This window comes from Talpa europaea (assembly GCF_964194135.1).
Source record: "Talpa europaea genome assembly, chromosome: 14".
Taxonomy (NCBI): Eukaryota; Metazoa; Chordata; class Mammalia; order Eulipotyphla; family Talpidae; genus Talpa; species Talpa europaea.
Genome location: NC_140082.1, coordinates 30,321,654 through 30,347,040, shown reverse-complemented (window position 1 = coordinate 30,347,040; position 25,387 = coordinate 30,321,654). Strand labels below are relative to the sequence as shown.

Below are 25,387 nucleotides of genomic sequence, written 5' to 3'. Positions count from 1 at the left end.
TATGTTATGTTTATATACTTCACTGAAATTAAAATCAGGAAACCACAACCCAAAAACTTACCAACGAATGAAAAAATATTGCATTCTCTGTTAAAAATAGTATTTCCCCAAAAGTGATAGGTTTTTTCCTTCAAAAAACAGTATTTTAGAAACAAGATTTTGTATGTAAAATGAGAACATAAAAGAGAAGAATGTTGTCAAGTATATATAAATCACATTTAAACCATTCATTACTGTACCAAAATTAAAAACTACCAAAACAATTTCCCAAATTAATGATCAATCCCTATGGAGTATAAAAATCACCATGCAATTAGAATATTTACATGATAGAACTCACTACATGTATTTAAATCTCTAACGCATCCTTACAGGAAGAATTATTCTAACTATTAACACATCTTTAACATGTGAATGCTACAATGTTTCTACTTTAATATTTTGCCTAACACAAACAATGAATTAAATGACACCAAACTGCTTATTTCAGTTTATATACCTGAAAATACACAAGGAAGCAATCAAGTTTTCGTTTACTGGAACCTCTGTCAAAGTACTGGCCACAGGTATCCAATATAGTGCACACAAGTCTAATTCTGAAAAGGTGCTCAGGAGGGTCCAGTGAACTTGGAGAGCCATCAGCGTTAACACCAAATGAAGTAAAAGAATAAAGAGTTCTAAAAATAACAGCAGATTCCACCATTCGGTAATTATAAAGTTCTCCTAAGAACTTGGCACTGCTGATACGTCTCTGATTAAATTTAGGTTGATTAACCTAAAGGGGGAAAAAAACAGATTTCCATTAAAGAACAGCTAAAGTGTTGGAAAAGAGGTAAAATCCCCCCTCCTCTCAGTTGAGCAGAGAAAAAATAATGGAATATTTCCTCCTTTTTTAATAAGATAATCACTGATAATCTTTTTCTATCTCTAGGAAAGGACTATCTTTAAAAACAGCTTAAACACAACTTTCCCTACCAGGCCCCACAGCTTATTTTCTTTGCAATCCAGGAGTTAAGGAAACAATAAATCTGCAGAAAGGGGGAACTGCTTAAAATCATTCTCATCAATTGGTTATCAATTCTTCTCATAAATTAATTTACAGATTCTTAAAACTCAAGCCCCAATAATAATTCAGAAAGAAAAAATTGCTATACACATCCAAAATAAGCTTAACTAGATTTGAGAAAAAAGGAAAAAATATTCCAGAACTAGCCTGAAGGAGGGTTAGAAAATCTGACATGACAAGTTTTAAGAAACTAGTAATTCCAAAGGAGTAATAGTAAACAACATCTTAGGAATGATTAGTTTTCAAATTATTGATTAAAAGGTTGTTTAAATTATCCACAAACTCCAACTGGACAACTTTAAAGAAAAACTTTATTACCTCCATTCCTAAACGGATATCTTCTAAAACTCCATCCACAACATGAATTCCAACATCCTCTTGATAGAGCACTAGTCCTGCTAAGAGGTTGGCTACACAATGAATACTATTATATTTCACATTCCAGATGTTTATCATACAACAAATAACATAGTCTTTCACTTCTTGGTCCTGCCAGGGCAATTTTCGCATTTGTCTCAAGACCTAAATGAAGAGAATTTTGTTTAAATCACTAAACTAAGCACATGGTAGTCTTAAGTTAGGCAATATATTAGTTATATTTTAATATGATAGTGTAGTCAGAGAACTTTCAAAATGGAAAATACTTCCATTAAACTCTTCACTTTAGTAGGAAAAATGAGATTTTCCTAATCTTAAGCAAAATTTATTCACTTTTCCTAAATCTTTCCATAATGCCCCACAGTTCCTAAGGCTTCAATTTAGTCTTCCATGAAGCTAACAATATACACTAATAGAAATATCCAAGGTTCACCAAAAAATAATCTGTTCTCTTTTATGTATCATTTATGTAAATACACACACACAAAGTATGTGTGATCTCTGAAAGAATGGTGTCCTGTCTGGGCTCGGTTCCTACCTTGTGTCCTGAGAGGCCAGGAAATTCTCTGGCTACCTATGATATGAACTGGAATTAAGTGAATTGGAAAATGAATAAATGAGTACAAATGACTGCTGAATATTAGAAGGGTTGATGGTCTTTATTTAGGAGTTTGGTGATATTTTTGTGACTAGAGATATGCTATAGAAACTACTCTTGTTTACATCAATTAGTCTATAGTAATACTGACTTCAGTGTACACTATCTGGTTTAAAGTGGAAGGTTCTAGGAACCTATCAATAATGACATGTGCAAACTTACTATCTTATCTCTGAAACTCTGAAAGTTGGTTTCAGTTTTCAAAACTGCACTATCATTCCTCATTACCTTCCACCTTGGCCACGTAGAATACATGTACAATTCCACAGTCCTATCCTCCCCACAGGTTATTTCATTAAGAAGTTAATTTGTTTTATACTATTATTTTTCTTAAAAAAATAGTCTAGGGCCTCCCCGGTGGCACAGCGATTGAGCACTGGGCTGCGTCACAGCCTCTGCAGTGCCGTTTCGATCCCCAGCCGCCTGCGAGGGTCCCACATGGTGCACAGACCTCTCCTGCGGCTCCACTGCTCCCCTTCGCAGTGTACTTCGTCAGTCTGCCTGTTCTGCTCCCCGCTCTGGCTCTGGCGAATTCTCTCACCCTCCCGCGCTTCTGACTGTACCCAGTGCTTGTATAAATAAATAAATAAATCTTAAAAAAATAAAAACCAAACATGTAAACCTACAATTTACCAAAAAAAAAAAGTCTACACTGTGTTTCAACTTGAACAGTCAACCAAGAAATGTCTTATTCAAAATATGTAAGTTAAAAGTGAAATTTCTAATAAGGTAGCAACAATAATTAAGGCAACAGGTCAGTGGCTTTCTGGAAATTGAACTCTGCTGAGAATCTGAAGAAAACTACAGAACCTCTCTCCAGAAAAACAGACAGCTCAAGGGATACAAAATTACAGAAAGAACATGTCTCCTGCCTCCCAAGCCCACTAAAGGTTAAGAATCCCTAAAGCAAATTTTTGAGGGCACATTCATTATAGAATACTAGAGATAAGTTCCATTTCTACACGTGCACATGCGCGTGTGTGCAGAAACAAAATTAAATTCAGAAAAGTTACCATTTTAATTAAAATTAAGATGTCATTCAAAACATATCTGAAATATTATGTATTATCATATGAATTCCTCTTAGGATGCCTTGTACAGAATCAATTATAATGGAACTTGGGGTCTAATCCTACCCCTCTCCTAAACTTCATTGCTGGGACTTTGTATCTCCCCTTCAACTTCTCTTCTTATAAAATGTGAATAATGCAAACTATTTATATTTCTTTTATACTTCATGTTGTACTGAAGCAATTTATAAACAAAAAAAATCTATAAAAACTAACATATACAACCATTTAGTGCATTCATTAGAAAGAAAGAATGCTACCCTTAATACTAAAATCATTAAAATGAAAAATTTGGTTATATATAAGCTCAGCACAACCACAAACCTCAAATTGACTATACTAGATGATTTCATTAAGATTTACCTTTTCAGTGGTCACCTTGGAGAGATCCTTGTACAAAAGCTTCCGGACATATTCCTGGAGAGGAGGACGTTTCTTTTTCACAGTTTTCTCAGCTGGAGGTGGGTTGCAGTAGTAGTAGGCATTCTCCACCATTGTGACGTATCTTGCATCGAGATGCATTGCTTGTTTCTTTCGCATCATTTGTTCCTACAATTAAAAGTGTGAATTTATCAAACCACTTTCATTCTAGATCTAGAACTTCTAATAGAAGTTTTAAGTAAAATTATAATGTCAGTAATAAGATTTCAGATAAAGGGTTTAAAAAGGAAAAAACAATTATTAGGTATTTTTAAGAGATATAAGACCCTATTATACCACTAATGTTTCTTTAGAACAAATTAGTCCATGGCTCCTTGGTCTGAGGTCTCAGTCAATAAAACACTTAAAAATTTCTTCATTGTTATCCCCTCAGGTTTTGACAATAGCCTTTTGACTGCTCTGTCTAGCTCTGTCCTCAGCCACCTCATTATTATCTCCTCCACAATGATCTTTCCTAAAACTTAAATCTGAACATATTTATGCTACTTACTTAAAATGCTTCAATAATTACTCACTACCATCAGGAGAAAGTCCTCAGTTCCTTAGCACAGCAGTCAGGACTCTATAAATATAGTTTGTGCCGATCTCCCTTGTCTAATTTGCAGTTTGCTTGACGTAGTGTCTCTACTCTGCCTTTGAGACTCAAGCTTAGTCTCTAAAATAAACATTAATTTTTTCCAGGAAAACTTTCCTAACATAGCAAGTGCTTCCTCTTCTACCTACACTTCATAATATTCTGTGCTTACCTGTATTGTAGCTACCATTTATTTCAACTGTCAACTTACTCCACTGTCTGACTTATCAGACTGTAAACTTAACAAGGGTAGGGATTATGTTTTTCACCTTTCTATTATTCCAAGCATGTGACATCAAGTTTGTAGCAGTAAATACTACGAAGTTGTTAGGGAAGATCTTTCTTGACTCATTTGGTCTGGCTTAAATAACCCTCCACAAGCCCTTAACCCTATTTGCATATCTCCATCTAAGTACTTACAACATGGTGTTGGAACTATGTGTTTACAGCTCATCTCACTACAAGTGGACCACTTTGAGGATTCAACCATTTCACTTTTTTCCCTCCTACCAGCTAAAACATCTCTGCAGAAATGAGTTTAGTGTCAACCCTTAGGAGGAGCCCAAAACTGTCAAATGAAAAATAAACAAGGTTCCTACTCATTAATCAAGAGCACCAATGACAAAAGGTATTGCTATAAAAGGTAGAAAGAGTGCTGCACCATGAAAACCAATCAAGCAGAAAGAAATTTGGTTTTCAGCAAACCAATGTTCAACCATACCACTTCAAATAGTAACTGTTCACCGAACAAAAAAATCAATACAGATTATTCAATATTATAAATAAAAAAGTAACATTAAAAGCTGAGCCTTCTCAGCATTTATATATGTAGGCTTTTCTATCAGTAACACTGATGCAACAATAGTCTATGTGCTACCATTTTTAAACCAGAGCTCTCTCTTTATCATTACCACCAGCACTCTCTCCCCCACCACACACTCTGGTACTGAAGGCTACAAGTGGATGCAAGGATATTATCCACAAGCATCAATTAACTTTAATCAGTCTGAGAGCCATGCAGCATGTTAATTAGCTAAAGAAATATTTGATGTTAAATATTTTTTTAAAATAGAATTTGTAGGGGTTATTTTTGTTTGTTTTTTTTTTTAAGGATTTATTTTTATTTATTTATGCATTCAAGAACTGGGGAACAGCCAGAAGTGAGGGGAGTGAGAGGATTTATCAGAAACAGAGTGGGGAGGAGAACAAGCAGATCTACTGAAAAACACTGCTCAGGGGAGCAGTGGGCAAGACAGGAGAGATCTGTTGAGCCATGTGGGCTAGCTCCCTGGACAGGTATTGAACCCATGCCCAGTGGCTGGAGATAGATTGACAGCACTAAGACTTCAACCCCTGCACCACCAGGGAGGGTCTAATTTTATATTTTTAGCTTTATAGCACATTAATAATGGCTTGAGATGTCCTAAAAACATCTGTACTAAAACATCTGTAAAACATCTAATAGTATTAAAAGTATATGCTCTTCTTTTTTCTAAAAAGAAACTTCTCTGAAGAGGAAATGCAAATGGCCAACAGGCATATGAAAAAATGTTCAACATCACTTGTAATCAGGGAAATGCAAATCAAAACTACCATGAGATACCATCTTACACCAGTGAGAATGGCACATATTAAAAAAACTAGCAACAACAAATGTTGGCGAGGGTGTGGAGAAAAAGGAACTCTTCTGCACTGTTGGTGGGAGTGCAAACTGGTCCAACCACTATGGAGAGCTGTGTGGAGATTTCTGGATCTACTAAACATAGAGCTTCCATATGATCCAGCAATTCCACTCCTAGGTATTTACCCAAAGGACACAGAAACATCAATTCCAAAGAACACCTGCACCCCTGTTTATAGCAGCACTATTTACAATAGCTAAGCTTTGGAAACAACCCAAATGCCCAAAAATAGATGACTGGATCAAGAAGATGTGGTACATATACACCATGGAATATTACTCAGCATTCAAAAAAGATAAACACATGCAATTTGCAGCAACATGGATGGTGCTGGAAGGGATCATGCTCAGTGAAATAAGCCAGAAAGAAAAAGAAAAATACCGGATGGTCTCATTCATAGCAGGAATCTAGAAAACTTAAATAAGGGACCAGGAAAATGAATAACTATAAGAAAGTGAAAATCAAAATCAACAAAAAACTATGAACCAGAGACACTTTTTGGGGGGTGGGGGGGCGGGAAGGGGAGGGATTGGGGTCAGAATGGGGGGGTTGCAGTTGTATGGGGAATATAAAAATAAAATTTATTATTTAAAAAAAAAAAAAGTATATGCTCTTGGGGCCTCTGCAGCATGAGTTCAATCCCTGGCGAGGGAGTTACCCACATGGCGCAGCAGACCTCTCCTGAGTCACCCGCTGTTCCCCTCAGCAGTGTATTTCAGTTGATCCGCCTGTTCTGCTCCCCACTCTGTTGCTGGTGAATCCTCTCACAGCCCATCCCACCTCTGGCCTACACCTTAGCTCTTACATGCACTAAAAAATCTTAAAAAAAAAAAGTATCTGCTCAATTGCCAAAATTATTTGGGGTTAAACTTAATCCCCATTTACAATATTGTGAATTCACTGGCAGTCATGTAAGAACATTTGTACAGCAATCCAGGAATGGCAGTTCATATATATGGGATAGTCTAGTTTAGGTAGAAATATTTAAATTTTCACTTTTATGGCAGAGCAAGGCAATAGGCATGGGTCAATCCTTTTTTTTTTTTTTAAAGATTTATTTATTTATGCATACAAGAACTGGGGTACAGGCCAGATATACGGAGGGTGAGAGGATTCACCAGAGACAGAGTGGGGAGCAGAACAGGCAGACGGACTAAAATACACTGCTGAGGGGAGCAGTGGGCAAGACAGGAGAGGTCTGCTGCACCATATGGGTTGCTCCCTGGCCGGCCGGGGAATCAAACTTGTGCTGCAAAGGCTGCAGATTGCTTCACAGAGTGGTGCTTAACCCCTTGCGCCACCAGAGAGGCCCTGTCAATACTTTTAACCCTTGAAGTAAATCAAGAATCTCCAGCTCTTGTCAGGATCCTCTTACCAAAAGTACACTGGTCCTCAGGTGCGATTCTGGAGATCTGAAAAGAAATCTTCCACATGTTTCCAGTAGAGTGCATGCCATTTCAATATGGTGATGGGAAAAGTCTGACAGAAGCATCTGTAATTATAATAGTAATGAAAAATTAAAGACAATACTTCATTAGATAAAGAAAATATCATTTAATGTTTATGACAACTTTAAAAATGTCAGTTAAAAAATAAAAGCTAGGGCCTCCCCGGTGGCGCAGCGGTTGAGCGCTGGGTTGCGAAGCTGCCCGGAGCCTCTGCAGCACCGGTTCGATCCCTGGCTGCTCCCCGGCCACCGGAGGAGGGTCCCACATGGTGCGCAGACCTCTCCTGCTGCCCGCTGCTTCCCTCAGCAGTGTACTTCGGTCCTTCTGCCTGCTCTGCTCCCCGCTCTGGCTCTGGTGAATTCTCTCACCCTCCCGTGCTTCTGACTGAACCTAGTGCTTGCATAAATAAATAAATAAATAAATAAATAAATAAATAAATAAATAAATCTTTTAAAAAAAAAATAAATAAAAGCTAATTTATTTTAGTTTTACAAGTTTTGTTGCCAAACATCTTTTGTGATCAATCACAAAAATTTCATATTAAAACTTAAATATATTTAATGTCTTTCCTTATAAATAGATACACAGGTGGGAGAATCTAAGTTCTTCTATATTTACTATTATATGCTATGTGTTTAAACATTTACTACATATACAGCTGATGTTTTCTAAAAGGCTATTTTTTTTTTGCTTTAGTTTGATTTATATGACATTTACTTTTTTTTCAATTTTATTTATTTATTTTTGATTTATTTATTTATTTATACAAGCACTGGGTACAGTCAGAAGCACGGGAGGGCAAGAGAATTCACCAGAGCCAGAGCAGGGAAAAGAACAGGTAGAAGGACTGAAGTACACTGCCGAGGGGAGCAGCGGGCAGCAGGAGAGGTTTGCGCGCCATGTGGGACCCTGTCCCAGTGGCCGGGGATCGAACCAGCGCTGCAGAGGCTGCGGGCAGCTTCGCAGCCCAGCGCTCAACCGCTGCGCCACCAGGGGAGGCCCTATATGACATTTACTTTTTAAAAGTCTGACCACAAAAGGTTCATTGTACCAAGTTTATAAACAAAACACATTACTATATCATTTAGTGTTTATCCTATCAATCTTTCTCTACCCACATTTTCTAAATCAGAAAGGATTCAGGCCTATCCTATCATTTAATAGCTTGGATTTGTGGCCTAACCTAAGTATTTTTCATGTCTTTATTTATCCTTCTGTGTTAAGATTTCAAAGGTACATAGAACTATAAAATACAGACCAGTAAAACTTAAAATGATTCTTATTTATTTGCCATCCAAATTGTTTGATTTCCTGCTATTATAAACAATGATGTGACAAACATCCTTGTGAATAAATCCACACACATATTTATGGTTATTTTCTTAAAACAAACTTCTAGAAATCAAATTTCAATGTCAAAGAAAAGCATATCCTTCCAAAGAAATGTATATTCCTCCTATAGGTCTTCATTACTGCAACAAAATATTCTAATATGTTTAAGTTCCTTGTGGCATGTTACATCCTTTCAATTACAACACTGAAAAAATTTTCAAATTCCTCTTAAAATGCTGTCCAATGTACCACTAAATATGCTCTGTAGAAAAGCCACCTCCTGAGATGCTCCAGTTTTAAAAACTTCAACCCTTTGAAATATTTGTAACCATTATAAAACTGTAATAAATCATGCAGTAAAGAAATTTGTTTAACTCAGGATTTTCCAAATGTATTTGAAACCATTACATCCATATGGTGTGATATACTAATAATACCCCAAGGAATTCAGTTTGATAAAAAAAATTATTGTTAGCAATGACCAATTTCAAATGTAGATTTATTCCATCTAAGCTGTATTAGCTTTACACATATAATTAGTTACTAATTGATGTCTAGCTTGTGGTCAGAAAACATAATCTGAATAATTTCAATTTTCTCTAATTTGCTAGACTTTATAGTTGATTTTGATAAATGATCCATATGCATTTGAAGAGCAATTGTAAATTCTGTTGCTGTTGGGTATAGTGTTAATAAGATCAAGCTGTTAATTATGCCATTCAATTATATAGATACTTACTGATTTTGTCTTGTATTTGTCTGAATTAATCTCTTAATTATTTCACTTTCCCAACATTTACAACTAAAACTTTAACAATAATTCAAATAATTCAGCACTGACCTTTAAACAATGAAGTGTATCATTTTTTGTGAACATCTTGAATTTAGTTAGTTCTCCAATAAAACGAACAGTTTTGTTTTTTGTTTCTATATTGATCTGGTCCTTTTTTCGTACCTACAAAATAAAGAATTAGAGACATCGCTTAATTAACAATTTTAAATCTATTATAAAAAATTGTTCCTTTAATAAGATTAAATTTGTGCTCAAATTTTTAAGTTAAAGCAAAATATGCTCTATGGAATATGAGTGCCACAATATGCTTTGCAAACAGTTCCATGGTCAAATAATTTGGGTAAACAATGTATTTTCATAGGTTGAAATAGGCTATCAAATAAAGAAATCTGTTTAACTTAACTCAATGTTTCTCCAGCTTGATAACATAACCCCCTTTTTAAGGTGTTAACTACTAGTTACCATCCTATTAAATAAATATGAGGAATACACTTTCAAAAATGCTGCTTTAGGGCCTCCTGGTGGCGCAAGGGGTTAGGCACCACACTATAAAGCAATCGCGGCCGGCCAGGGAGAAACACACATGGTGAAGCAGACCTCTCCTGTTGTGCCCACTGCTCCCTTCAGCAGTGTATTTTAGTCAGTCTGCCTGTGTTCTGTTCCCTGCTCTATCTCTGGTGAATCCTCTTACTCCCCTGCATCTCTGGCCTATATCCCAGCTCTTGTATGCATACATAAATATTTTTAAAAAATGCTGCTTAAAAAATAATAAATACCAAGGGCTCACTTAAGCGTAATTACTAAAACTCAGCTAGTATATTATACATTACTATGTTATACATTACTGTTATACATTACTATGTTCTTTAATATATATTCATTACAATGAAATCTCCAAAATAATTATTTTATCTTATTTTCATTTAAAGATGGGAGAGCGTTGAGTTTGTTTATGGCCTAATAGAAGGTCACTGGCAAAGTTTGCAGTGTTGAACATGGGTAAGATAGCTCCTGGAGGGAGCAGAGATGATACAGAGGTGATCAATGACCTCAAGGCCCTCTCTTCTCTCCCCTGAGTGCTGGAATTCCCAAAATATAATCCTGGAATTCTGATATTCTTCTAGTTGTAATGAAGCATTGAAGCAGTAACAAATAAATGCCAATTCCTTCAACTCCCATTCCATTTCTTCAAAGGTGAGAGGGGGAGCATACATGAATAGAATTCTCATCAATTTAAATTTTTAACAAAAGCAATAATTATGCTTAGTCTAGCAATCTCTATCTTGTTTCATTTTGGATTTAGTTGAAGGATGTTTGCATATAACTCATATAATACAGTCATGTTGTCCACTAGTAAAAGTTTCTTATTTGTAGGGTAAGATTAAATATATCAACAATATCATGACTGCTGATATATATGTCCCTGAATTAACAATATTTATCAAAGTGTATTCTTTGAGTGATAACGTAGTACTCTAGGAGGTTCAGAGTAAACATTACCCTATTAAAGCTTTGAGAATTTGTACAGTAAAACAAAACTGTTTAGATTTCTTGATATCAGTGTTTCCAAACTTCTTTAAACATAAAGACTGTTCTTGCTTGGTATAATCTATGAGGATGCAACCTATGACGCTATCCACAGCCACTGTAGCACGAGTTCAATTCCCGGCCAGGCAGCAACCCACATGGCGCAGCAGACCTCTCCTGTCTCGCCCGCTGCTCCCCTTGGCAGTGTGTTTCAGTAAATCTGCCTGTGCTGTTCCCCACTCTGTCTCTGGTGAATCCTCTCACCCCTCACACCTGTGACCTGTACCCCAGTCCTTGTATGCATAAATAAGTAAATCTAAATTTAAAAAAAATAAGCAGGCAAAAAATTCTTAAAATATATTTAGGGCTTAAATTTTTATTTTGTTCTTGTTTTTGTATTTATGTTTTATCTCCCCAACTATATCGTGAGTTTCTTGATCTCAGGAATCATGCCCATTCTGATTGCCCAGCTAATACTATTGAATTGTGCCTAGAGACAGCAAAAAAGTTTGTATGGATAAGAGCAAACATTTATTTGCATTCTGAGCAACTTGCCACAAAATTAAATTTTGTAAGCACAATTCTTCCACTGGCTAACATAAACACTCAAATTTCATGTCTACAAAGTTTATCAATGCTGTCTTCCAGTCACTCCTAAGAGATCATTTTACTCTTTTCAAACCTGAATTTGGCCAAAAATGATTGGGTAACATGGTTTCAAGAGAACCACTACCAAGGAGTCTGTTAAGACTCCTAAGACTAGCAAGGAAGGGAAGCTGTTTGGTAACAGGACCCTGATATTTACCAAGGCACTCATTAAAGACTCACCACCGTCCAAGGTAATGATTCTCAAAAGACAAGAATCAATAAAAAGTGGGCTATAACAGCATTTACTAATGGAAGAATTTAAGGAACCTCATGTGCCCCACACAGTTGGCCCCCATACACCTAAACAAGCCTCCTATAGGCAATGATGCCTGCTGACTGTGCTGACCTTGGAGAATGGGTTTTCCTTTACATAAAAGCAAACAGTGCAATACTACAATGGAGAAACAAAGTACAGCAACAGCTTACCTCCAACATTGAAATACCATTTAACAATTTCTAGTTCTGTTCAGTGAAATTACACTAAAAAATTTAGAAGTACATACATTCTAAACTGCTGTATCACTACCAAATTTCGAAGATTAGCTTATTAACAAAAACTAAAGAATCCTTACTCAACTTCTTAGCATATATATTATAAAATAAATATTTAAAATACATACATGAAATCTGAAATCTCCCCTCAGCATGGAACAAAGATCCTCTGCTACATCAGACATACAGGGATGCAATGTAGCAACCAATCTTGCATAAAATGGTAGCAAATCCAACCTGCAAAAGTTTTATGTGTAAAAAGAGAGACATACCAGAAATAATTCATTTTAAAAGTAAAACTTTCTTAGATATAATCACACATTAAATGATTATGAAAACTAATAATTATGCACTATACATGCCTATTTATTTCCATCATAACGATGTATACGAAAATTCAATTTGCCTTGTGAAAGCTTATTAATAAGCTAGTATTCTCCATTCAGTGCATTTACTAAACACCTGCCATTTCAATGAATATGTAATTTTGACAAAATGTGATATATCAAGAAAAGAAACCATTAAGTTTTGAAGCGGCTTGCATTTCAATCACATAATTACTATGCAACTGTACACTTACAAACCTAAAAGTAATTTAGTGTAAAATAAAATTTTTAAGCCATTTCCTTCCCTTATCAATGGGGAAATCATTTGAAAACCTTGATATTAAAGAGTACCCAATAATCAAAAAGGCATCTAAAAAGTCAAAATACTATCACAGAACCCATACATTAACTTATATATTTTATATATTTTATCATTATAAAAGCACTCCGATTCTCATGTAGCACCTATTAATTTACACTTAGACAATAAAAGGCAAATATGTGGTTACTTGTGCTTTCACCCCCTTCCATTATCAGAGCACTTTCCCATCAAACTTGGATGCAGTTACAGAATCCTGCTTAACACAGGACTCTAGGCAGCCACTACTAATCAGAATCAATACATGAGCTAAAATATATTTTCATTCCTGCCAGATGCTATTTTGTGAAATATGACTATCCAATGATTAAACACTCAGCAAATCATATAATGATGAGAAGCAGTAAGAAACTAATAAAAGGAATTGCACTGCCAGCAGTAACCAATGAGAGCTGACAGCGAGGAAGAAAGCTAAGAGCTCAAAAACTACAACAGTCTGAAGTCATTTAGAACACCACCAAATAATCTTACAGGGCTTAATTTTCCATGAATATACCATTATAGAATAAAACATAAAACCGTTTGATCATCAGAGGAAGTCTGCATATCACGAGAGGCTTAGAATTACATCTGCAAAACTCCTTTAAGGACAGAGTAATCCTTGGCTAGAAAAAGAGACACAGTGATGGAAGAATGGCAATAAATTTGAAAGATGGTGTCAATGAGAGGAAACTGCCCAAACTAATGCAGTCTCAAAAACTTTGTATTCCTTTCAGCATTATAATTTCTAAAAAATTACCATTTACTGAGTTCTTACTAACATGCCAGGTCCTATCCTAAGCATCTAGCATACTTTTTGATTTTAATAACTACCATTTTAAAAATAAGGAAACAAATATTGAGAAGTCAAGAATATGGTGGCTTTTGGGCCACCCTGGTGGCACAAGGGGTTAAGCACCACACCATGAAGCAATCCACAGCCTCTGCAGCACAAGTTCGATCCCCGGCCGGCTAGGGAGAAATCCACATGGCGAAGCAGACCTCTCCTGTCTTGCCCACTGCTCCCCTCAGCAGCGTATTTCACTGAGTCTGCCTGTTCTGTTCCCCACTCTGTCTCTGGTGGATCCTTTCACCCCCTGCATCTCTGGCCTGTACCCCAGCTCTTGTATGCATAAATAAATAAATTAAAAAAAAAAGAATATGGTGGCTTTGTAGTAGTCCCTGTTAATTTTTTAAGGGTGTCATATCCTTAAAAAAAAAAAAGGTGAAAAGTATAATCCATTATGTAAAGATTTAATGATCTAAAAATTTAACATTAGGGCTCCCTGCTGGTACAGGGGTTAAAGTCTCTGTACTATCAAGCTATCGACAGTCACTGTGGCCTGAGTTTGATCCCAGGCCAGGGAACTAACCCACATGGCACAGCAGACCTCTCCTGTCTCAACTGCTGCTCCCCTCAGCAATGTGTTTCAGTAGATCCGCCTGTTCTGCTCCCCACTCTGTCTCTGGTGAATCTTCTCACTCGCCGCACCCTCCTCTGGCCTACACTTCAGTTCTTTAATGCATAAATAAATAAAAACAAATCTTTAACAATTTAAGATTAAACTTCATTTTAAAGTCATTTAAAATATTTTGAAAGTTTTATTAGAAAGGTTAACTTCCTGCCACACCAAAAATGTACACGTGAATCACCTCATCCTTTAATAACAGTACAAAAATGAGGTATTCCCGTAAGTTCCTCTCATAAACATGTGATAATTTAACACCTGCTAGTGCAAAAAAAACTAGGGCCAAAAAAAAACCACATCTAATTTTCTTGCATAATAGGTGGATTCATATTAACAACAAATTTACTTTCTAACTTTTCAAACTTTAGTTAAAGTTTATATTACATTTTAATATATGTATCTTAGTAAAAATGTTAAGGCTTTTCAATTACTTTTCATACTCACTTTAGCAACAAATACTTTTTTGTAGTGTTTTACTTAAAATTATATATCTACATTCAAAGATGAGATTAGTAAATTCTTTTAACTTCCTTGTTCTATTTGTAAATTAGGTTTTACCTATGAAATGGCAAGTTTTCCTTTCAATTCTCAAGTATAAATAAAGATATTGTACAAACAATAAGCTGTCTAGGGCTTAGTCAGCTTAAGATGAAACTGATAACTTTTTACATTTTCTTCCATGATCAATGGTTTACTTTAACAACTATAGTAAAGCATGAAGACTTACCAGTCTCACTTAAATGTTCAAGTGTTTTTTAAATATTTCTAACGTCATCTGGCTCCTTTCTTAAAGTTTTTAATGTCCTTTTTCGTTGTAATTTATGTTTTCCAAATGTTTCTTAACTTAGGTTTTTTAAGAACTAGCGCTTGATCTTTAAAACTAATTTTAAGCTTGGTTGTAATTTTCAATAAAATCTGAGATTATAATACTTAACATCAAAAAAATTTAGCCAAACTGTCATTTCCTTTTTCCTTCTGTTCCTGAGCAACTCACTTATACTTTACTTCATTTCTTTCATCTTTCAATTAGTCCAATCTACTTTGAAGCTTTTTTCCAGTCCCAAAAAGAAGGTGAATATATTACTATCCATTTTAAAATAATCTCTGCTCTCTGTTTAAACTCAAATCATTAAACAAAACAAGTGCAGCTTTAATAGGGAATCACTAGTAATTTGAGGATTTCCTAAGCGAGCTTAACTCTTTTAAGTCTTTCCAAGTAAATAGTAATCCTAGATTTTGTTTCTTTTGGATCTGGTCACATGGAAGTTAAATATTTCATTTACTCAGAATCTTCTACCACTAATAAACTTACCAAATCCTTCTCAAACTAACAAGTTCCTAAAATTCCTCTTCTTCCATTAAACCTTTTACAATTAAATCAGTAGTGGATACTAGATGTCATCTTGCCTTATTTAAATCCTCAAGTTCTGTGACCATTTATTACTTTGAAAATAAAAATCCTTTATGTTGTAAAATGTAATAAACTGTTAACTGTTCAGTGTTAGTCCTGCATAAGTGTGCCTTATTATCTCTGCTATCCTCTTACAAATGAAGTCCGAAAAGCGAGTGATATATTGATCACATTCAAGTTATTAAAGCACAAAATAAAACATTTTAATCAGCACAAAAAGCAAATCTGTGTTAAATTTAGGCTGGAATTTTTTTTTTTTTTGCCTTTTGGGTTTGTTGTTGTTATTTTGCTTTTTTTTTTTTTTTTTTTTTACATTGTAAAGGATAGTTTTATAAGCAAAAAGAGAGGTAACTGCATAGTCACAGGAGGGCAGGAGAGTGGCTGAATATGATTTGACTTCATTTGACTTCTGAAAATCAACTAAAAAATAAACTTAGCGCCCTCCTTTGAAGACTGAATTTCTAAGATAAAAGCAAAAGGGTAAACTAAAAAATGCATTTTTTTAAATAATAGAACTTTGCTTATGCTTTCAAGGTCTCCTCACTAGTATTATCTAACTAAGCAGTTAATGATCACCAAGTTAGTATGCATCCAGTCTCTAACGCCAAGTAATTCCAAGAATGCAGAAACACAAATACACTTTTTAACTGAATGGGGGGAGAGGGAAGGAATTCTTAGAGGTTTTCATCTCAGTAATCAATCAGCTTTCTAAAAGAAATATCTAGCTCTCCTATTCTCTTTAAAATCTAAAGATCTTTTTTTTTTTAAGATTTATTTGTTTATGCATACAACAGCTGGGGTACAGGCCAGAGGGGTGTGGGGGGGGGGTGAGAGGATTCACCAGACAGAGACAGAGAGTGGGGAGCAGAACAGGCAGACTGACTGAAATACACTGCTGAGGGGAGCAGCAGGCAAGTCAGGAGAGGTCTGCTGCGCCATGTGGGTTGCTCCCTGGCTGGCAGGGGATCGAACTAGTGCTGCAGAGGCTGCAAATTGCTTCATAGTGCGGTGCTTAACCTGCTGCGCCACCAGGGAGGCCCCTAAAATCTAAAGATCTTAAATGTTGGAAGCTATTAATTTTATCTCTATGCCTAGAAAAAATGGATGTAGATAAACAGTACTATTCAATTAAAGAATACAAAGGATTTTCTTCATTGAAAACACTAAAGCGAAAGATGACTCTCAAAAAACAAAAATAATAAAATGTAATAAACAAAAGACTGGAGTTCTTTATATACTTTGAAAACAATCAAATGGCCTGATTTTTTTGTAACAATGCTGAAGTTCCCAATGCGACAGTGCCATCAAGTGGTCTAACACACTAATAGACTTCAAAAAACTCATGGTTCCAAACTTAGCCACAGGTGGGAGTCTCTTACAAAACTCCAGCAAACTCTAAAAGTTGGATCAGAAAAAGCTGCTAAAGGGCCTCCCTGGCAGCGCAAGGGGTTGGGATGCAACCTATGAAGCTATACCACTGCAGCACAAGTTCAATTCCCAGCCAGGGAGCTACCCACATGGCACAGCAGACCTCTCCTGACTTGCCTGCTGCTCCCCTCAGCAGTGTATTTAAGTTGATCTGCCTGTTCTGTTCCCCACTCTGTCTCTGGTGAATCGTCCCACCCCCACACTTCTGGCATGTACCCCAGTTCTTGTATGTCTAAATAAATTTTAAAAAAAAGCTGCAAAAGAAACAGATGAAGCACTTCACCTCTGAAGAGTATTCTGTTTATATTAAGAGATAGTAGATATCCATCTACTAAAAACTAAGCTTAATGTACACCTTCAAAGTTGCTAAACTCAATCTCAAGTTTGTTTATAATTTAAACAAAGAACTAAGATTCTTAAGTTCTTTCCCTAATTCTCACTGACAATAAAATTTTGCCAAGGTGAGGGAGCCTTCTGAGATCCTGGGAATGCTGTATCTTGATCTAGGTGGTAGATACCTAAACCTTAAGATAAAAACATTTTATGTGAAATTTCAGCTATATGTGTGAGCACTAGTTGTATTATAAACCAATTATGAAATGATATGTAAATATCTAATTAAGAGAACTTCTAGAAAGTTTCACTTCTGTGGAGTCCTTCCTAAGAAATGATGCCAGATTTGAGGTTTCTATAACCATTATTTATCAATGAAGGGAAGACACAAATGAAAGTTACAACACAGCTTCAGATCAGAACTTTAAGAAATACAAAAATCAAATTTTAAAACTTGTGCTTGATAGTGATGATACCAAGGAAGTGAAAGAATGGGAGAAATTATTTATAAATTATATTTGATAATGTTATATAGAACAAAGAATATATATATTCTTTGACAAAGACAACAGAAAAAGGAGACAAAAGACTTGAACATTTCTCCAGAGAAAATATATTAATTATCAATATGTACATGAAAAAATATTCAAAACCATTAGGGAAATGCAAACCGAAACCACAGTAGGATATACTCACTAGGATGACCATAATAGAGAAATGAACAAGACTGAATAAAGATGTAGAGAAACTAGTATTGCTGAAAATGTAAAATGTTGTGAAAATGTTTGGCAGTTAACTCAAAATGTTAAACATAAGAGTTATCATATGACACAGCAACTCTACTCCTAGGTATATATCCAAGAAAAGTAAAAACATCTGTCTGCACAAATACTTGTAGCAGTATTATTCATAAAAGCTAATAAAGTGGATATAATCTGGTAAACAGATACACAAAATAGTGTGTATATATATATATCTATCTATCCATACAATGGAATATTATGTGGTCATAAAAAGGAATGAAGTACAGATATATCCTACAATGTTACGCAATGTAAAAGAAGACACAAAGGCCACACATACTGCATGATTTCATTAATGTGAAATATCCAAAATGGGCAAATCTATCTAGACTAAAAGCAGATTAGTCTTTCTTAAAGTAGAAAAAAGGAAGGTGATGGGGGGAGGGTGGCAAAAAGGAATTTTCTGATTGCTGATGGATATAAAATTTCTTTGGGGGGGCAAAATGTTTTAAAATTTGATTGTGGTAATGGCTGCATATATTTAGAAGACTGAATTGTATACTTTAGGTGAACTGTATGGCATGTGAATCATATCACAATAAAGCTAGCATTTTCTTTAAGTAAACCTGGGAGTAATCTACACACCTGAGGGGATAAACCAAACATTGTACAAAAATGATCAACAATGTAAAAAAAAAAAAAAGAAAGTTGGGAGTAATCTAGTCTAACATTTCCTAAACCAAACTTTACAGACTAGGTAAAATAGCTATATTCTCTACCACAGACTATATATACTATACACACACACACACACACACACACACACACACACACACACACACACATACTTTTGGTCCTCAAAGTTTTGTAGGCACTCAAATAACTTAAATAATTCACTATGGTTTTGTTCACACATTTGGTTGCTTAGGCTGATTAGGCAGGATTGATGGAGAAGAGAATTCTGGCCACAGAAGAAAATAAAGAGATTCAATAGGATTAACGTTTTTGAGGCGGGTGGAAGAGAACAAAAAGTTGCCCATAGAGCGAGGCAACTCCATCCCATAGAGCCCAGGTAGGCATGTTGCCAACAGTGAGATAAGGTGATAGCATAAGTTAAAAGATGGATAACAAATATTTCCTGCACCTCTCAAAGTGTGTTTGCCCCTAAGTCTAAAGTGCTCAAAAATAACTTTCTACCTCAAATACATCTTTAACTGGATACTCAGGAGAACATTTGAGCCTGTTCACTCTAGACCCAGACTTCTTTGTTCCTTTCTTACCTCTCCCCCTGAAAGTCAGCAGTCATCTCTTTTATTCAAAGAATGAAGAAAGGTCTGTATATAGGGCAGAGAGAAAGGGAATGAGAAACAGAAAGAATGGCAGGAGACTTAGTGACAATTCTACCTTTCTACTCCAGACTCCCTACTGACTAAGCTAACTTCCTTGGGAACAAGTCAGATCTTGCAGGTAGGACAGAAAAATGCCTACGAGTTAAAAACAAAAGATCTTCAAAATTATAAGCTTTTCTGATCAATACAAATATACAGTCATGGGTAAACAGCTTGGTCAAAAACTCTCCTAAATACATCATTTTACAGATGTGTAAACAGAGGTCTTGGCTTTCCAAGTCATTCAGTATGAACATTAAAGACTGAGAAAGGTTTCTCTAAATGTTATGTTTAGACAAGACTACAAAGAATACTATAAACACTAGAAAAGTATATGTATTAGAAATCTCATATGAATTAGATACAACTGAACTGATTGAAATATGTACAAAATACAGAGATGACAGGAAATAATAACCATCACTACTACTTATAAATATTATTTTGCAATTATCCTCTACCAAACAAACCATTACAAAATTTTTCTTATTGTTTCAGTAAGGTAATTTAATAGAGAAACTTAATGACTGAAAACAAAACACTCTTAGTAATTCTGAAGTAAATGAAATAGTGCTAACCCAAAACTCCATATGCTTCTCTACCTCTTATCTTAACCGATGAATGGAAAGTAAAAACAATGTGTCACTTCCTGTCTGAGGTACCTAGGAAGGTGCTCCAGACACATACTACCCTCCCATGCCACTGCAACCCTAGAATCTATGGAAGTCATATAAGATGACGTTTGCAGACTTTATTTTCAGAGAAACTAAGATATATCGTATGTAAATTCAAATACTGCGTAAGGTTTATTAAGAGAGCTGCCAAATTCCAGGTTCGGCACAAAATGAATTATAACAGAAACCACAAGTGAGAATTAACAGAGAGCTAACCCAAACAGGACAGAATGTTTAAAATGCTACAAATGTGCATCTTAAAAGTGGCAAACCAGTATACCTTACACACAACAAAAGGCTTGGGTATCTGAAGATTTGAGCAAAAGCCATAAGAAATACAATAAAAATGCAGAATAAACATGCCCAAAGTAACAAATATTAAATATATATATATATATATATATATATATACTCTTAGAAATGTGTTAAAAGTATGAGCGAGGGGCCTCCATGGTGGCGCAGGCTGTTGAGCACAGTGCTGTGAAGCTGTCTGCAGCCTCTGCAGTGCTGGTTCGATCCCCGCCAGCTGTGGAGCAACCCACATGGCACGGCAGACCTCTCCTGTCTCGCCCACTGCTCCCCTCAGCAGTGTACTTTGGTCAATCTGCCTGTTCTGTTCCCCACTCTGTCTCTGGTGAATCCTCTCACCCTCCTGCACATCTCTGGTGAATCCTCTCATCCTCCTCACCCTGTTTCTTGTATAAATAAAAAATAAAATCTTAAAAAAAAAAAGTATGAGCGACGGAAATTCAATTCATCATATATAGTAAAAAGAAAGCTGGCACACCGTCAGTAGAAAAGAACTATACGTTTAAATTAAAATGGAAAAGTAAAAATTTCTCAAAACCCACCACCAAAGTTTACCAGAAAAATTTCATAATGACAAAAATGAAATTTTTGGCTGAACATTTTGCCATGATTTTAAAAAATACTAACCAAATGCTGAGACACAAAATGAGGAAGAGAGCACAGAGGAGAAAAGACTTTTCAGGGAGGTAAATAAAAGGCAGAGGGTGGAAAAGATGACACTGAAAAAAGCCATACCATGATGGCTAGAAAATAAGCAACAGACATTCAATGTATGACTAACTTAAGTACCTAAACAAGAAAACTGAACAAGTAATAAAAGATATTTACAAGATTAAAGAAAATCAGGAAAACTTCCCTGAATTATTCAATATGAAGTTTGAAAGCAAATGGAAAATTACTCAGAATAATCACTGAATATCATGGAGAAAAAACTATTTGAGCAGTCACACAAATGATCAAATCAATTATAGAGGAGAAAAAAGAAAAAGAGCAGGCTGACCTCAGATTTCCTGACAGTAATACCAAATGTCAGATGACTCTGGGGCAATCCCTCAAGTTATCGAAGAGGAAAAAGTACCCATGGAACCAATAACCAATGGTGCTGTCCTTCAAGTAAAAAGTTCAGATACAACATTCTAAACATACAATAACTCATGGCATACTTTTTCCCAAAGACTCTTCCTGGGAAAAAACTATTAGACTATGAATTTCAGCAAACAGATAACTGGGGAAACCAGAGAAAGAAGACCAACAGGGAATGGAATTTTTTTTTAAAAAAGATTTTTATTTATTTATTTATTTATTTATTTATACAAGCACTGGGTACAGTCAGAAGCGCGGGAGGGTGAGAGAATTCACCAGAGCCAGAGCGGGGAGCAGAGCAGGCAGAAGGACCGAAGTACACTGCTGAGGGGAGCAGCGGGCGGCAGGAGAGGTCTGCGCGCCATGTGGGACCCTCCTCCCGTGGCCGGGGAGCAGCCGGGGATCGAACCGGCGCTGCAGAGGCTACGGGCAGCTTCGCAACCCAGCACTCAACCTGTTGTGCCACGGGGGAGGCCCATGAATGGAATATTTTTAATGGTAGAACCAAGATAAAAACAAATAAGGAGGCTCGAGTGACAAATTAGGATGTGGAAATCAGGATAGTTATATATACTATCAAGATACGTTATCAACAAAGAAACAAAACAAAGGATGTTGAAGCTGGAAAATAAGACAGGAAGTTAAGTTTGCTCCTTGTCTACATGTAAATGTGAAAGGTAAACATTTCAAGCTAACAAATGAAATAAAACAAGTATAAGCTCACTGAAGAATAAAAAGGAAGAAGATATTAGAGGAGAAAACATTATTTGTTATTATCAGATGGGTGAGGAGAGAAGGCAAAAAGAAAGAGAAATATAAACTTATTTATCATTACTCATGCTAGGAAACAACAAATTGTGTAAATAAATGATCACTGACAAGTTATAAAGGTAACTACTAAAATAAAAATGCAAACCTCCTCAAAATCAGAAAAGACATACATCCACACACTAAATAAAATGATACAAATAAATCATATGACAGATTTTTAAAAATTTAAACCAAAATGACAGGTAACATAACAGAATTCAGACCAACCATTTCTATCATATCAAAAATATAAATTGTCTCACTTACTTATTAAAAGAAACATTTTCTGAATGAATCTCAACTTAAAATTTAACTCAATTATATACAAAGGAGACTCAATTAAAATAAAGTGATTCTCAAAGACCGAATATAAAAGAAAAAAGTATAAGAAGTAAAGCCCTAATCTTAAAACGAGATATAGTAGAATGCCAGGCAAAAGAGCATTAAATGAGACAAAGGACACTTTATAAAGATAAAAAGTGCAATTCACAATGAGATATTAAATCTTATTTTTAAACCTATTAACACACAGTAATATTCAGAAAGCTGAAATGAAAATAGAAATACAAAGAAAAACAACACATATCAACAGTATTAGTCTTTCGTTCACCTCTTTTGGCCCATAATCTCTGGGCAAGCGCTAAAAAGGTCCAAAAAATTGAAGATATTTAACAATGAAGTTATTTAATAATGTAAACCTGCCTGATAAATACATTTTACTTTACTCTGCACCATGGAAATAAGAATGAGTACAGTACTCATAAAAATATGAATTACTAACCATGTCACAAAACGAAAAGTACTACTACCTGAAAATTTCAAAACTCTCTTAAGCAACTCCTTAAGTTACAAAGAAAACACAAACTAAAATTGGAAAATTTCTATAATACATAAACAAACAAAACTATCATGTCAGAATTAAGAGATAAGAGCTAAAATTATGATCGGGGACAACTCACATATTAAATGCCAAAAAAGGTAACAAAATGAGTGAAAGAAACCCAAATGAAGAAATTAAGTACCAAAAATAACGAGTAAGGAAAGAGAATAAATAAATAACAGTAGAATAAATAATAAATCCAGAACCTGGATCTGTTTTGGTGGAAAAAACTGAAAAGGATAAACCAATAGCTAACAAAAGCCAGAGGAGGGGCCTCCCCGGTGGCGCAGCGGTTGAGCGCTGGGTTGCGAAACTGCGCGCGGCCTCTGTGGCGCCGGTTCGATCCCCGGCTGCTCCCCGGCCACCAGAGGAGGGTCCCACATGGCGCGCAGACCTCTCCTGCCGCCCGCTGCTCCCCTCAGCAGTGTACTTCGGTCCTTCTGCCTGCTCTGCTCCCCGCTCTGGCTCTGGTGAATTCTCTCACCCTCCCGTGCTTCTGACTGTACCCAGTGCATGTATAAACAAAACAAGCAAACAAACCAGCAAACAAATAAATAAAGCATGCCTCTATAAAAAAAAAAAAAAATTAAAAAAAAAAATTAAAAAAAAAAAAAAAAAAAAAAAAAAAGCCAGAGGAGGCCTCCCTGGTGGCGCAAGGGGTTAAGTGCAGCGCTGTGAAGCTGTCCGCAGCCTCTGCAGCACAAGTTCGATCCCTGGCCGGCCAAGGAGCTAGCTACCCACATGGCACAGCAGACCTCTCCTGACTCGCCCACTGCATCCCTCAGCAGTGTACTTCAGTCGATCTGCCTGTTCTGTTCCCCATTCTGTCTCTGGTGAATCCTTTCACCTCCCACACCTCTGGCCTGTACCCCAGTTCTTGTATGCATAAATAAATAAATCTTTAGAAAAACAAACACAAAATCCAGAGGAGAAAAAAGGGGAAGTACAAACACAACACTGCCTGTAAAGGCAAATGACTGGAATGTCCAAAATTGTTAAATATAGTACACTCATAAAAAGAAGTTACTGCTTTAAAAGAAAAAATAAGGGAAATATCTTCAAGCATTGACAGGAAACATTCTCCAAGACATGCTGTTAAGTGAAAACGGTAAAGTTCAGTACAATGGTAAGTGGCCCTGCCGAAAAAAAACAGAAAATGTAAGAATGTATCTGTATCCTTTCTTCTATATGCAAAATAAACTTTGGAAGTACATACCTAAAACCATATTTTTCCACTGAGAGGAGAGGGATTGGGAGACAAGGATAAGGATACTTTTTAGCATATGATATTTTATACCTCTGGATTTTGAACCCTGTTGATACATTAATTTTTATTTTACTTTTTTAAAAAAAGATTTATTTATTTATTTATTTATTCATACAAGCACTGGGTACAGTCAAAAGCACAGGAGGGTGAGAGAATTCACCAGAGCCAGAGTGGGGAACAGAACAGGCAGACTGACGAAACACACTGCTAAGGGGAGCAGCGGGTGGCAGGAGAGGTCTGTGCGCCATATGGGACCCTCGCCAGTGGCCGGGGATCAAACCGGCACTGCAGAGGCTGCAGGCGGCTTTGCAGCCCAGCGCTCAACTGCTGCACCACCAGGGTGATATATTAATTTTTAAATAAAAATTTAAGTATTTTTATGACCAACATTAATTCATGAAATAGTTCAAGCACTTATTATATACCAAACTTTATGCTTGGTCTTGGAGATGTACAAAATGAAGAGATGGTATCCTCTTTTTTAAGGAGCTTATAGTTTTTACAGTTTGGCAGGATACAGGCAGCAAGCCAACAATGGGATACAACATGTCAAATTCTTTGTATGAAGACATGGTTCAAAGTGTTATAAAAGAACAACTATATGAGTGTTATAAAAGAACAACCATAACGGAAATAAAGATGGCTGGTCAAAGAAGATAAACCTTACGCTAAGACCAAAAGGGTAATTCAGATTTTCAGTTAAAAAATGATAAATATCCCAAAATAAAGTAAAAAGCAGAGGCTTGGAAGTAGAGAGAGTAAAAGGTATTTAATAAATCATTACAGATCAGAATTTTGC

General features: G+C 35.9%; 1 protein-coding gene across 1 annotated transcript in view; it reads right to left on the bottom strand.

The window, feature by feature from the left end:
* The window catches only part of UPF2 (UPF2 regulator of nonsense mediated mRNA decay), a gene marked incomplete at its 3' end in the record, with an annotated part of 78,791 nt that overhangs the window by 21,988 nt on the left and 31,416 nt on the right, over window positions 1-25,387 (bottom strand). The window contains exons 9-14 of the mRNA XM_084253632.1: window positions 12,238-12,346; window positions 9,491-9,604; window positions 7,245-7,361; window positions 3,536-3,721; window positions 1,385-1,588; window positions 500-775 (exon numbers count right to left, since the gene is read on the bottom strand). Of these exons, the coding sequence (XP_084109758.1) occupies window positions 500-775; window positions 1,385-1,588; window positions 3,536-3,721; window positions 7,245-7,361; window positions 9,491-9,604; window positions 12,238-12,346 (1,006 nt within the window). The remainder of the gene's footprint in view (window positions 1-499; window positions 776-1,384; window positions 1,589-3,535; window positions 3,722-7,244; window positions 7,362-9,490; window positions 9,605-12,237; window positions 12,347-25,387) is intronic.